The sequence below is a fragment of the Pogona vitticeps genome, chromosome 9 (genome assembly GCF_051106095.1).
Source record: "Pogona vitticeps strain Pit_001003342236 chromosome 9, PviZW2.1, whole genome shotgun sequence".
Classification (NCBI taxonomy): domain Eukaryota; kingdom Metazoa; phylum Chordata; class Lepidosauria; order Squamata; family Agamidae; genus Pogona; species Pogona vitticeps.
In genome coordinates, this window is record NC_135791.1 from 1,656,128 (window position 1) to 1,668,379 (window position 12,252).

Consider the following 12,252-nt stretch of genomic DNA (forward strand, 5'->3'; position numbering starts at 1 on the left):
GGCACATCACAAGACAAGATTGGCTGGAAAAGACGATAATATGAGGAAAAGTGAAAGCAGCAGGAAAGGATGATGAAGTGGATTGACTTCATAAAGGACGCCATGGCTTTGGATTTGCTAGGGTTGGGCTGGGCTATCAAGGGTAGAACATTCTGGAGCTCACTCCTTCCTGTGTTCTGTGCTGTCTCGGACTTTCCTCTTTCCAGATGACCACCAAGGAGAGCAGACGCCCGCAACGGTGGGAGGTGAAACTATGAGATGCTATTCCGTGAGCAGAATCAGGCCTGTTCCAATCTAGTCCTGTTAGGGATCGTCACGTTTTCCTTCTGCTGTTCTGACCATCCTGAACGCCTACAGGTCTTGTCTTTGCTTTTGCCACTTTTGGGGGGAAGTTTTAAGCAGTGCCCAGAAACTCGTCCCTGCGTTTTTTTGAACATTGTACTAACTAGTTGAATGCATTTTCTTAAAGATAATAAAGATTAATTCTTTCCCAGATTTGTCCTCAGCTTGGTTCATGTACCGGAGAGTTTCCCAGTAAGGAAGGGGAAAAACAAGCCCTAGGCTTGGATTATTTTTGGCTTCCTCTGCTGCGTATTGACAGACCCTCGACAGAATCCCTCCCATCTGTTGGCAAGAAGGCAGCTTTGTTTATCTTGGACAGGCGAAGGAAGGGGAGGCGGGGGCAGCTTTTCATTTACAGGTGGCATTTTGATACCAAGGAAATACCCTTGCCAGTTCGTTTTTTTTTAATACAGGCTGGCCAGGGATAGAAGCTTCGTATGGGGGCTTGAACCAGCTTGCCATGGCCGTAACAGGGGTTTCCAGGTAAGGAAGGTAATTTCAAGAGCATTTTTACCAGTTCCATTCCCCCCCCCCCGTGAGTTTCCATGGCTGAGTGGGGACTCAAACCCAGATCTCCAGCATCTCAGACTGTCAGTCTAACCACTACACGACGTAGGGTGCCACCCATTCATAAAGTGACCCTAAATTAGGGGGAATGGGACAGCACACAAAAACAACAATTAGCTCTGTGCTTGTGAGCCCTTTGTCAACAGAGAGGGAGAAAGGCAATTAATCTCACATCCTTCCAAGTGTTGCAAAGGACCCTTCCCGCTTACAGACTCCATTTGGGGAGGGGGGGAGGCATTTAGGCAATGACATTTCCTATGGCCATAGCATCTGGCCAGCATCATTTTTGCCTTTTGCTGCTTCTCTCTCCTCCCATCCTGAGTCTTACACGGTCCAGATCTGCTTTGGCTTGGCTTCCTGCCTTGAGGAAGGGGCTGGACTTGATGGCCTTCGAGGCCCCTTCCCACTCCATGATTCTCTGGTTCTCGAAGAGCTGGCTGGCCTCAATAAAAAAAAAGTACTGCCTCGCTCCGGATTGATTCTAGAGGACTGTAAGCGCCTGGAGGCAGGGGCCCTTCCTCTGGATGCCCCTGACCACCCCACCCTCCTCCGAGGCGGGGGGGGGGGTCTCTTGAGCTTCAGCTGGGGAGGGGCTGCCAGGAGCAACCGGTGGCTCTTCAACCATCCGACTCTGAAGTCCATCAGCCACAGCCAGTGGTGGAGGATGATAGAGGAGTTGCAGACTTGCAACAGCTGGAAGGCCACCTGGGTGTGTGTGTGTGTCTTTGTGTGTCTTCCTCTCTTTGGCGTCCATTTCCACAAGAAGGGAAGAAGGGCCCCGAGACCTCCCTCCCTCCCTTTCCTCCCTCCTCCTCCTCCTCCAGCCAGCGCGAAAGGCCCGTCTCCTTGGCCCTGGCACCGGCCGCCCACCCCCGTGCCAGCCAGCCAGCCGGCCCGCCCCACCCCGCCTCCCGCCCTGCCTCCCTCGCTCGCTCGCTCGCCTGCTTCCACCCGCCGCCCCGGAGGCTGGGATCTGGTGTCAGCCTGCCTTCCCCCCCCCCCGTCCCCCGGCATCGCCCCCGCCCAGCCCACCCCCCAGGCCGGGGAAAGGAGGAGGGGGCAAGGGGGCAGATCGGGTTTCTTCGGGCCTGGTTTATTAATAACTCCCGGCTCGGGGGGCCCCACCCTGACTACGCCACCCACCCACCCACCCACCCATGCGGACTCCCTACTGCCCAGCCCCGGCCACGAGGAGAAGGAAGCCGGGCTGCTTGGACAGCAAGGTAAGGACGGAGGGGAGCGCAGGGTTGGGGCGCGGCGGTTTCTGGGCGCCCTGGGGGGGGGACCAGCATCGGTTAGGAGGAGCAATTCGGAGGGGGGGTCTCCCTCTCCACAACCCACCCCCGAGGAATCCGGATTTAGACTCCGCCCGGAGCGACGCGAAGTGTCAGGAGGGGGTGTCGGGGGGGGGGAGAATGGAAGGAAGACACCCAAGGAGAGAATTCCCCCCCGCGTTCGGGTATGGGGTGAGTAGGGAGGGGGGGCGCGTCCGTCCCGCGCTCTCTCTGCAAGGCGGGCAGCCCGAGAAGGACAAGCTTAGGGGAAGTTCTTCTTTCTGGATCACAACTCCCACAATCCCCAGCCAGCCTGCTGGGTAGTGTCGTCCCCCTGCACCCACACATACACACAATAAAAAATCCCATTCTCAGACTCGGGATGTGTTGGTCCTGCCGCAGGGAAAGCGACGGGGGAGGGACCCACGGGTGGCCAGGCAAAAGTGGGCAAGGGATGGATAAGAAACCGCCTTATTTTGGGGGGGGGGGGGGAAGAGAGGCTTTATCTCGGAAGGGGATCGGCGGCGGAAGGAGGGAGGGAGGGAGGGCCGGCCACCTTCCCCTTTCTTTCTCTCTGTCTCTCGCGGTCGGTCCCGATCCCCGGCAGCACGTCCCCCGCAGCCCTGCTCAGCCTGCCGCCGGTCCCCTGGGCTTGGCAACACGGGCCGAGGGGGGGGTACTGGGCGCAAATCCTGCGGATTTCCCCTGGAGGGCCGGCTACCCGGCAGGTGGGGCCGGCAGGGCGCTGCGTCCGCTTGCTGACCCGCGGAGGATCTGGACACAGGATCGCCTTTCGAAGCCTCGCTCATCATCACAACTTGGGTGGGGTTTTCCTCTTTCTCTCCTGCAGAGAGTGGGGACATTACGTGTTGGACTACAGCGTCCCTCCCGCTTATAGGCAGGCAGCCTTGCCCCAGACAGAGGGGGGGTGTCTTGTCAATTTCCCTGCTCCCCGCCCGCCCTCAAAAGGCGAGACGGATAGACACACGCGCACCCTGCATTTCCCAGGCTCTTTCCTGGGCTCTGGCGTGACTCTACAATATTTGTGGGGACAAGGAGAGCCCTTTCGGAAGACTTCTTCCCCTCCCCACATCTGTGATATTTTAATCTTATCATTCTGCAGGCACACGCGTACAGACATCACCTCCAAGCCACCTGGCAGAGCCCCTGTTCCTTTCCATACATCTCAGGCAGTGTCAGCACTTTTCCCCTTGGAAAAGCCACTGGCTTTCTTTTAAGCAGCCAGCCCTTTAAAAGCATGTCATAATTTCCCCTCTAACTGACCCTCCGTACAGTACTTAATCCAACAATAGGGGTAGGTATTTATTGTATATCTAATGTATTTTTTTAAAAAAATCAAGATTTTTAATCCAACAGGGCACTACGGCTTCTGGCTAGGAGCCCAAACGCCCAGCTTGAAAAAGAGTCATGATTGTTGTGAAAGCTTACCTATTTTCAATATTTTAGTGACACAATAAATGGGTTACCCGCTGTTGGCGTTTGCATTTTGTAGGAAGACCACAAGCCCCATCCCAGAATTAATCTCTCCCCCCCCCCCAAAAAAATATATGGAACATTCAAATCATCACAAAAACAATGGTTTATATAAAATTCTGGCTCGGAGAACACTTTTATAGGGTCGCTACAAGTTTACAAACAGGGTGAGGTTTTGAGTCCCCCCAAAAAAAATATTTTTCACATAGAAAATGTTCTAAAATTTGAGGGCCTGAAAGAATGGAAAAATGGTCCATTTATAAGAAAGATGGTTGGTTTTCAAGCAAAGCGAGATGGAGCCTAAGAAAGATCTCTAGGTACCAATTTACAGTTCTGTTTACCTTCTCTCTTTCTCTGTAGACAAAAGTTCAGCTGGGCCCCCTCTGGACCGCTCGTTCCTAACAGGCTGGTATTTTTGCAGATTCCTGCCCCAAGACATTCCCTTACATACTGTATTTGACCTCTTTAGCATCAATATAAATCAATTTGACACATTAAAACAGACACTGAATTAATACAGAGGAAAACAACAGTAAGGACATCTCCCATCAAAAGGTCTTTTTGCCTCCCACCGGAGGGGGTAGCGGGGGGGGGGGGGGAGAACCACCGTCTGAAGGACATTCTGCAGTTCCTAGGAGCAGCCACCAAGAAAGCCCTGTCTCATGTCTCTCCAGGCAGGCCTCTGAGGATGATGGGACAGAGAGCAAGGCTTCTCTCTTAAGATTTAGGGCGAATGTACTTCGCCATCCACGCCCCAGATGATCAAACACACACACACACACACAATCTGAATGTCCCCATGGATCACCATCTCTTTTAGACTGCAACCGCTGGAAGGTCCTTATGACGCCTCCAGCAGCAGGGCGACCGCTGGCTTTTAGAGAGAAACCCTCCTTCTCCAATTCCTCTTCCTCCTCCATAGCCTGGAACTGTGTGTCTGATGGAAAGCACGTGGGAGATTCAGCCTCAAAATGGCAGACTCATGAAGAAACCACCCTCCCACGCCTGAGGGCAAAACCAGGAACTTGTTTCTAATGCCTCAAGCCAAGCATCTCGCTTGCTCTGACAGCCACCACTTTTTCTGTGTGTGTGGCATCTTCTACATGCTGCATTCCCAGGCAGACAAGATTCAAGCGACAAGTCAGGGGTGTCACAAAAAAACCCCGCAACCATTTATTTTTATTTTGCTTTTGGGTTTTCATTTGATTGTACTTGCATCACTTGTAGAGCTAGGCTTGGCCACAGCTGCTAACTGGACCTGCGTTTGCTGGTGTGACACAGTTTTTGCCTTCCTTGCGAGAGAGGGGGAAAAACCCCACTTTGTCGTGTCTTTGCAAGGGCATCGCCTTCCCCTGCAAGCGCTGCTGTGTAGAAAGAATGAATTACTTCCTTCCTCAGGAAACATGGTTGCAAGCCGAAGACAAGCCATCTCCCCAACCTGCACAATCCTGTGGCCGAGGCCAGGCGATGGTTGCACAATATAAGCCTTGCTAGGAAAGGCCCTGGGTTGCAAAACTAGCTGTTTTACTCGCAGGCCATATTCTTCCCTTCTCTCCACACAGCAGAAGGGGAAATGTTTCCCCAAAGAGTTGAGAGTCCAACCTCTCTTCCTTGCAAAATCTTCAAAAAGTCCATACGGCTTGCAATGGTACGTGCACAATTTGGGCGTTGCAACTGCATTTTAAAGTTGGAGGCGTGAAAGGGCTGCTTTACAAGGGCTTCAGGGTGAAAAGCAAAATTTGGGGATAACCTGGTCCGTGATTTACAGGTGGCAGGTGGGTTACAGAAGAAAAATAGATTTTGCAGAGAAGCGTCAGCTTTAAGCCAACTTAACTGGTTGGTGCATCTGCAGCTTATATGCAAAAAGGAACTTGGGGTTTTTTTAACTGTTATGCACCACCTCGAGTTCCTTTATGGGAAGAAAAGCAGGATATAAATAAAGTAAATAAATAGTTATACCTTTTTCCCTGTCTTCAGGAGGGGCATTGTAACTTTTACCTATGTTCTTTCTCTGTCTCCCTTCCCCACTGGGAACACCATCTTCCTAAGATAATCACAGTTCTTATGCTTCAATCAGGCTAATCATACACAGCCCGAAATGACTTTTGAGTAGACCAGGCCAAATAACAGAACGAGTGATTCAAGTTTGGACGGGGAGGCGTTCTCCATCAGAGAGAGAAGGACCCAAGGGGATTCAGAGTGAAACAGGCTGTGCCAGTGTTTGTGCAGAAATTCTGCATAGCAAAATGTGTTCCTTCTTGTTGCTTCTTTGTTTTGTGCACCACATGCCTCAGCTCGGTGGCACTCAGCCATCTGCCTCCTAGGAACGATGCAAGATCCATTTTTGGAAGACGGATTTATCAATGTTTAGAACTCTGAAACTCAAAACAAATTGTATTTATCACTGGGGGGAGGAGAGATATATTTGGGATTCTGGTTTCTGTAGAAAAGCCATGTGATTTCTTCTTAAGTGAACAAAACCTCCCTGTATATCATGCCTTAGACATCGGCAGCCATCCCTGCTTGCCGTCCATACTTGTACCGCTAAACTGCAGCCCTCGCTCAGCGCAGAGATGACCCACCTGCTCCAGCGAAACCTACTATGTTAGCAGAACTACTGTATTAGGGCCCGCTTTATCTTTTTCTTGTTCTTTCTAGGGAAGCAATGGCAGACTTCAAGCCCCCTCTGGAACAGGACAACAGAGACACTTCCTTAGAGCTAACTGCTGGGGACAGAGAAACGGGATTCAATGAAGAAGAGGCCTCGGAAATGTTGTCCATGGATCCCATCCCTGAACTGTTCTTGCAGGATGTGGGAAGCAGTGAAGATGTCCCCGTGGAGATGCAGGAAGTCATGGTGGAGCAGGAACTGGACCTGGAAGAACCCCAACACATGAGCATTGAGGAAATTGGGGAGCGCTTCCAGGAGTGCATCAATGCCGTGGAAGAGCTGGAGAGGGAGAGGGAGCGGCTTATCCAGGAACTTGCACTGTTACGAGAACCAGCTCTGGAGGAAATCAAGCAAGCCCATGAAGAGGTCCTGGAAGCCTACAGGCTGCACGCCAAAGTCGAGCTCGAAAAGGTGACTTTGCAGGATGAGATTTGGCAAGTGAAACGAAAGCTCTTCCGGGTGACGCGGGAATGCGTGGCCTGCCAGTACCAGTTGGAGACCCAACGGCATGACGTGGCCCAGTCTGGTATCTACTGTGACGAACTGGAAAGCAGGGTCCGGGAACTGTCGGAGGAGCTGTCTCAGCTGAGAGAGACTTGCGAGAAGGAGAAGGAACAGTTCCGGCAGCGGCTGAAGGCCCCTCGGCGCCGAAGGGACAGCTGCTACCTGCAGGAGAGCCGGCGGCTTTCCATGCAGTTTGAAAGCTTTGTCCTAGAGAGTCGTCAAGACCTAGAAGAACATTACGAGCCTAAGCTGATGCGTCTCTTGGAGCGGAGAGAAGCCAGCACTAAGGCTTTGCAAAAGACTCAAGGTGAGATCCACAGACTCAAGGAAACACTGAGGCCCTTGCAGGGAGAAGTCAGCAAGCTGCAGCTGCAGAACCGAAACCTGGAGGAACAGATTCTCCTCATTCAGCAAAAGCGGGACGAAGACATTCTTCAGTACAAAGTAAGTCTTGCAGTCTCGCCTGCTCGTCCTTTCTAGAGAAAGATGGGAATGACAGTGTTCGTCTTCCCAATGCATTGCCACCACAGGCTCCAGAAGCTTTGAGTTAAAATGGCACTAAGCAGAGGAACCATGTCATGCACTGTTGCTGCCTCTCTCTCTCTCTCTCTCTCTCTCTCTCTCTCTGTGTGTGTGTGTGTGTGTGTGTGTGTGTGAGAGAGAGAGAGAGAGAGAGAGATATGAGTGGTTTGATGCAGCTTAGGTATTTCCAAGTGCAAGCCCTTTTTGAGGTGGCCAAAAGGCAGGCAGCAGAATGCCTTGGCCAGCCCTGGGTGAATTGGCTTGTAAAAAGGTAATGGAGTGAAATGAATGGCATGAGAAAGAAATGTTTGGCTCGAAAGAGAAAATAAATGGTTTGAGAGTTATTGGAGCAGGAATTTATTTGGCTAGTAGATTAGAAGAGGTGTTTTACTTGGATACATTAATGTTAGCAGAATTTAGATTTTTGAGAGGCTTGTTTGCCTTCTGGAGAGCGTAGTATCAGAAGGGGGAAGTGGTTTTAAAGGTGTGGCTGCATGCTTAGTGCTCAGGCCCCAACTGCACATGTGCCTTGGGCAAGAGAGACATTTAGCTTCAATGAAGTAGGGGTTTGAGGGGGGGGCAGGTTTGTTGGTGAGGTCTACCTTTTAGTCAAATTTTTGAAAACATTACTTGTCTCATTAGTATACTGGGGGGGGGTACTGGCCATGCTTTGTATACAAGAAATCAGTTACTATACAGTATAGAAACATTAACTCTGCTAATTCAATTGCATTAAAATAACTCAACTGTATGTTTGTGTACATGGCTTTAAAGAGTGGTTTTTTTTAAGTGTTCTAATTTGTTGCATTATACTGAAAATGTATCATTTACTGGCCAGGCATTTCTTACGGATTGCTGTAATATGCTATCAATTCACTTCCTCATATTGTTTGTGAAGCATGAGAGATGTTCAAGAAGCAATTTACTAGTGCAAAGCAAGATACCGGACACTTTTTGCTGGACTTTAAAAATGCCAAGTGCGAATGAATCCGCGGTTGTCCAAATCATGACAGCTAAATGGCACTTCAAAGACAGTGCAATCTTTGATCATCAGTAATTCATAAGAGGAGAATATCAATCGCTTTCCAGACATTCTTGTGAACTCTCCAGACATCTCTTGTCAGTCGCTGTGGGAAATACACGAAGACCCACCCTTCATCCTCCTCTGCCCCAAAGGGAAAGCTTCTAAACGTAGACTTCTCCTTCTAAGTCCCATTTATTTTACTTTGATTGATCAGCTCTAGCAATCTATTTTTGCCTCATCCATGTGACTTAAGCATTACAACTTTCTGTATTTTATGATTTCTTGATCTTTATTTATTTGCAGCAGATCTTCTGCAGTGTGAACCCCTCTTGATCCAAGACATTGTTAGCCTTCTGCAGTCAGCCCACACTTCAAATGCACCTATCCTTTATAACAGTGTGCTTTAAATACATGGCTGCACGACACCTTTGCCTCTGGGCTTTCATTCTGTTTCTCTATATACTTTTTCAATTGTATCTTTTTGTCCAGAGTATAAATTATGCTTTGGGACACAGATGTTGAAGTATACCTTTTTGTTTTCTAAAGAACAATCCATAGTAGCCTTTCAGGACACACACAGTCGAAACTGTTGCTGTAATCTGAAAAGCATAGATAATTTTCTTCCGAAATTCCAGCAGCCAAAACAGCTTTTGAACACGTTCTCTAGGGCACTTCCTTTTCTGAATCCATTCTGAACATTGTACTGTATATCTTGCTCCATATGAGACAAAAGCCTTCATTGCAACACCTTGAGTACCACTTTGCTTGCAAAAGGAGAGAAATGAATGCACTGGTCCCATCATTGCTGCACTTCTTGTTGGGGGACTGGAATACATCTACTGAACGGTGCCACTCCACAGGCACTTGTTTTGCCTTCTGTATTTTTGGCCTGTTATTTGGGGACTTTCATAACTTCTCTTTCTGTACCTATGCTTCTATTGATATCCTATCTATTTCTTCTGACTGCTTCCTGCAATTCCCCCCCCCCCAAAAATAGGAGGTTCATCACAAGATTCCTCTTGGAAATAATTTGCCATTCTTAATGCTTCTGTATAATTCTTCAGTCTATTTTTCCCCCTATGTGATTCTTTATTTCATCACGATCAATATGCTCGCACGTTGGTTCTTTCATTGCCCATCTAGGTTTAAGCTTCCTCTCCTTAGGTTTATAAGAAAGATCTTGCTCTTCTTTTTATTTATTCGCATTAAGTTGTTCTCTTCTACTTCCTTTATTGATTACAATACCCTTTCTTTGATTCCATGTGCAGGCCACTAAGAAAGGCCATCTTTTACTTTTGCTTCATGTCTGTCCTTAATTTCAAGAGCTCATCAGTCATCTATCCATGCTCTTTCGATGCAAGAAAATTTCTTTTTTGCATTCCTACTTTATAGTGTCTCTGGTATCGATCCATACTTCTGATTCAATGAATTGAGTTTAACAATGCACATCCACTGAAAATTACCACTACCTCCTCCTCCAATGGGTCTTTTTTATTTACAGTCAAATAAAGCTGGCTGTTCCTAACGCCTACATTTTCCATCTCTTCATGCATAGCATAAAAATAGTGTTCACTTAGTTTTCTGTTTGCCTCTTTACTTTAGACCATGTGATTAGACCCTCTACACAAATAGATGCCTATTTCTGCAGTGAGACAGACAACATACGGTACATTTCTGTGCTGGCCTGTTACATTTAGCCAAAGGGGATCTCCAAAGACAACTCTGGACCTTGCATCAACATCAGGAAAGTCAGCAGTGTGTCATATGTGCCAGGGCTGTTTCAGCACCTCTTTTCAGTGCCAAACCAGGGTTCTCCATCACCTGAAACATTATGGAACTACCTCTGGACTTACATCAATTCCCACTGGGTCTCACCTGCCCCCCCAACTTGCGACACACAGCTTGTTACTAGACATCAGTGATTGAAGACCAAGCCTCTCTACCTTGCTTTTAAGAAGTAAACATAAATCAAGCACAGCTTTATCTGCAGACAATGCAGAGATACTAAGTGGCTTAAAATGCAAGCCTTTCAAGTCACAGCATGATCTCTTACTCAGCAAAGATCCACAAATTAAGAAGTAAAACAGAGCATGTTGAATTTCCAAGCTGAGGTCTCGAGCCATTCAGGGAAGCTGCCTGGAGCTGCTCTGTGGTTTTCTGTCACACAGCTAAAGTACCAGCAGTCTGGCTTTAAGTATAGATTACACTTTAACCACCATCTCCACAACCTCACATTTCAGCCACACACAAAAAGCGTGGAAATATTTATTCTTTGTGGGGTTGGCTTCTGTACTTGCACAGAGACTTCTTTACAGGGCATGGTCACTGGAAGGAGGTGCACTGGAGGGTTCACAGCTCCTTCGGCTCCACAAAACCATACTTTCAAATAAAATTTCACAATTAGGAGTAGACCAGTCTTGTAAAGGCAGCAATTACTTGAAATGCATTTTTTGCACGAGGGATGATTAATGGACTTTGGTCAACCGGTGCAAAAAGCCATGCGCACAACCTACATGGACATATATAACTGTTTACAAGGCTGTGTTTCTTCTTCTTCTACAGGAACAAATAGAGGAGGTGGAAGAACGGCTGAGGGAACTGAAGAATGAAGTCCAACTTCAGCAGCGAAAAAACCAAGAATTGGAAGAGCTGAGAGCCAGCTTACACCAGGAGCTATCCATTTATAAGTAGGCTTTAATTTCTTGATCAATACCCACGTAAAATTTTATCAGTGGGGCAGAAACACATTTTTAAAATATTATGGCAAATAGCTAGCATGTTGTAACATCCAATCTTTAACTATTTGTGTGTAGGTTAATTAGACGAGCAGGAGAGCAACCAAGAAATAGTCTGATACCAGAAAGGTTTCTTCAGTGTAATTAGTATCCAAGTGTAATTAAGCCTTGGCAGCATTAATAAATGTTTTTTTTAAAAACTTTCTAAGAGGAATATTAACAAATAACAGATGATAAGTGAGCAGGTATTCTGAAAGGATTTCTTAGTAATTGCTGAAGTAATTGCCATTCGTTGTTTCTTCCAAACGCAGCTCTTAAAAATGTCTGCAAAACATTTCCTTGAACAACCAGTAACTTAGTTTCAATCCTTGCAGGAACTGCCTGGAAATCTACGGACAACTCTGCCAGTCAGAAGCTAAACAAGAACAAAGCTGAGTCACGGACTTGCAAGCGCGGCGGACCTCTCTCTGCTTGCTTGCACAAGCATCCTCCTTAGTGGGTATGACAGAACTCCTACTATCTGACTACTGAAGTAACCAGATGTTACGCTCAGTTCCATAAAAACATTTTGTACAGCAACCACAGCAGCCTATTTGTCAATACTGCTTTAATGTTACTCCTCTGTATAACAACTGCCTGACATCAGCATTCGGTTCTTAAAAGAATCTTTTTGTAATTTCGCCCTGTTATGGACAGAAAACAGGAAGTAATTCAGATTAAATGTTTTTACACAGAGAGAGCCTTGGACACTCCGCTTTCACCTAGAATTCCTTTTTTTTTTTTTTTTTTTGGTAAAAATTGAAATATAGCAACATCATAAGGTTTAAAGTAACTCAGAACCCACTTATGAGGTCTATGGACAAGTATAGCCATCCCTATTTACAGCATCAGCATAGTTGCATGGATGACTGTTCTGCAGTTAAAAGGCTTTCTGCCACTGAAAGGTCACACACTTACAGAGTTGTCTTCTACATATGGATATGGGGCACTTATCAAAGACAAACATTTGTGGTTAAAGTGCTGTTGACGAAGACCCTGAGGTTGTTGAGGACAATTAAGCAGGGGGGCCTATTTCAAATTGCTTTGCTTACCCAAATAAATAATTAAATAAATAAATCC

At 47.4% G+C, this 12,252-nt stretch overlaps 1 protein-coding gene across 1 annotated transcript; it reads left to right on the forward strand.

Moving 5' to 3' along the window:
* Positions 1–1,881: 1,881 nt before the first annotated feature.
* SYNC (syncoilin, intermediate filament protein) lies at positions 1,882–11,868 on the forward strand. Its single transcript, XM_072979776.2, has 4 exons — positions 1,882–2,132; positions 6,336–7,296; positions 10,961–11,085; positions 11,508–11,868. Exons 2-4 carry the CDS (start codon positions 6,343–6,345, stop codon positions 11,566–11,568), a joined length of 1,140 nt encoding a protein of 379 aa, XP_072835877.2. The 5' UTR covers positions 1,882–2,132; positions 6,336–6,342; the 3' UTR covers positions 11,569–11,868.
* Positions 11,869–12,252: the final 384 nt, after the last annotated feature.

Bases quoted from the DNA above. Each gene is read 5' to 3' on its own strand.
- SYNC (XM_072979776.2), top strand. From the start codon at position 6,343: ATGGCAGACTTCAAGCCCCCTCTGGAACAGGACAACAGAGACACTTCC. The intron at 7,297-10,960 runs GTAAGTCTTGCA...CTTCTTCTACAG, and splicing joins AAGACATTCTTCAGTACAAA to GAACAAATAGAGGAGGTGGA. The intron at 11,086-11,507 runs GTAGGCTTTAAT...CAATCCTTGCAG, and splicing joins CAGGAGCTATCCATTTATAA to GAACTGCCTGGAAATCTACG.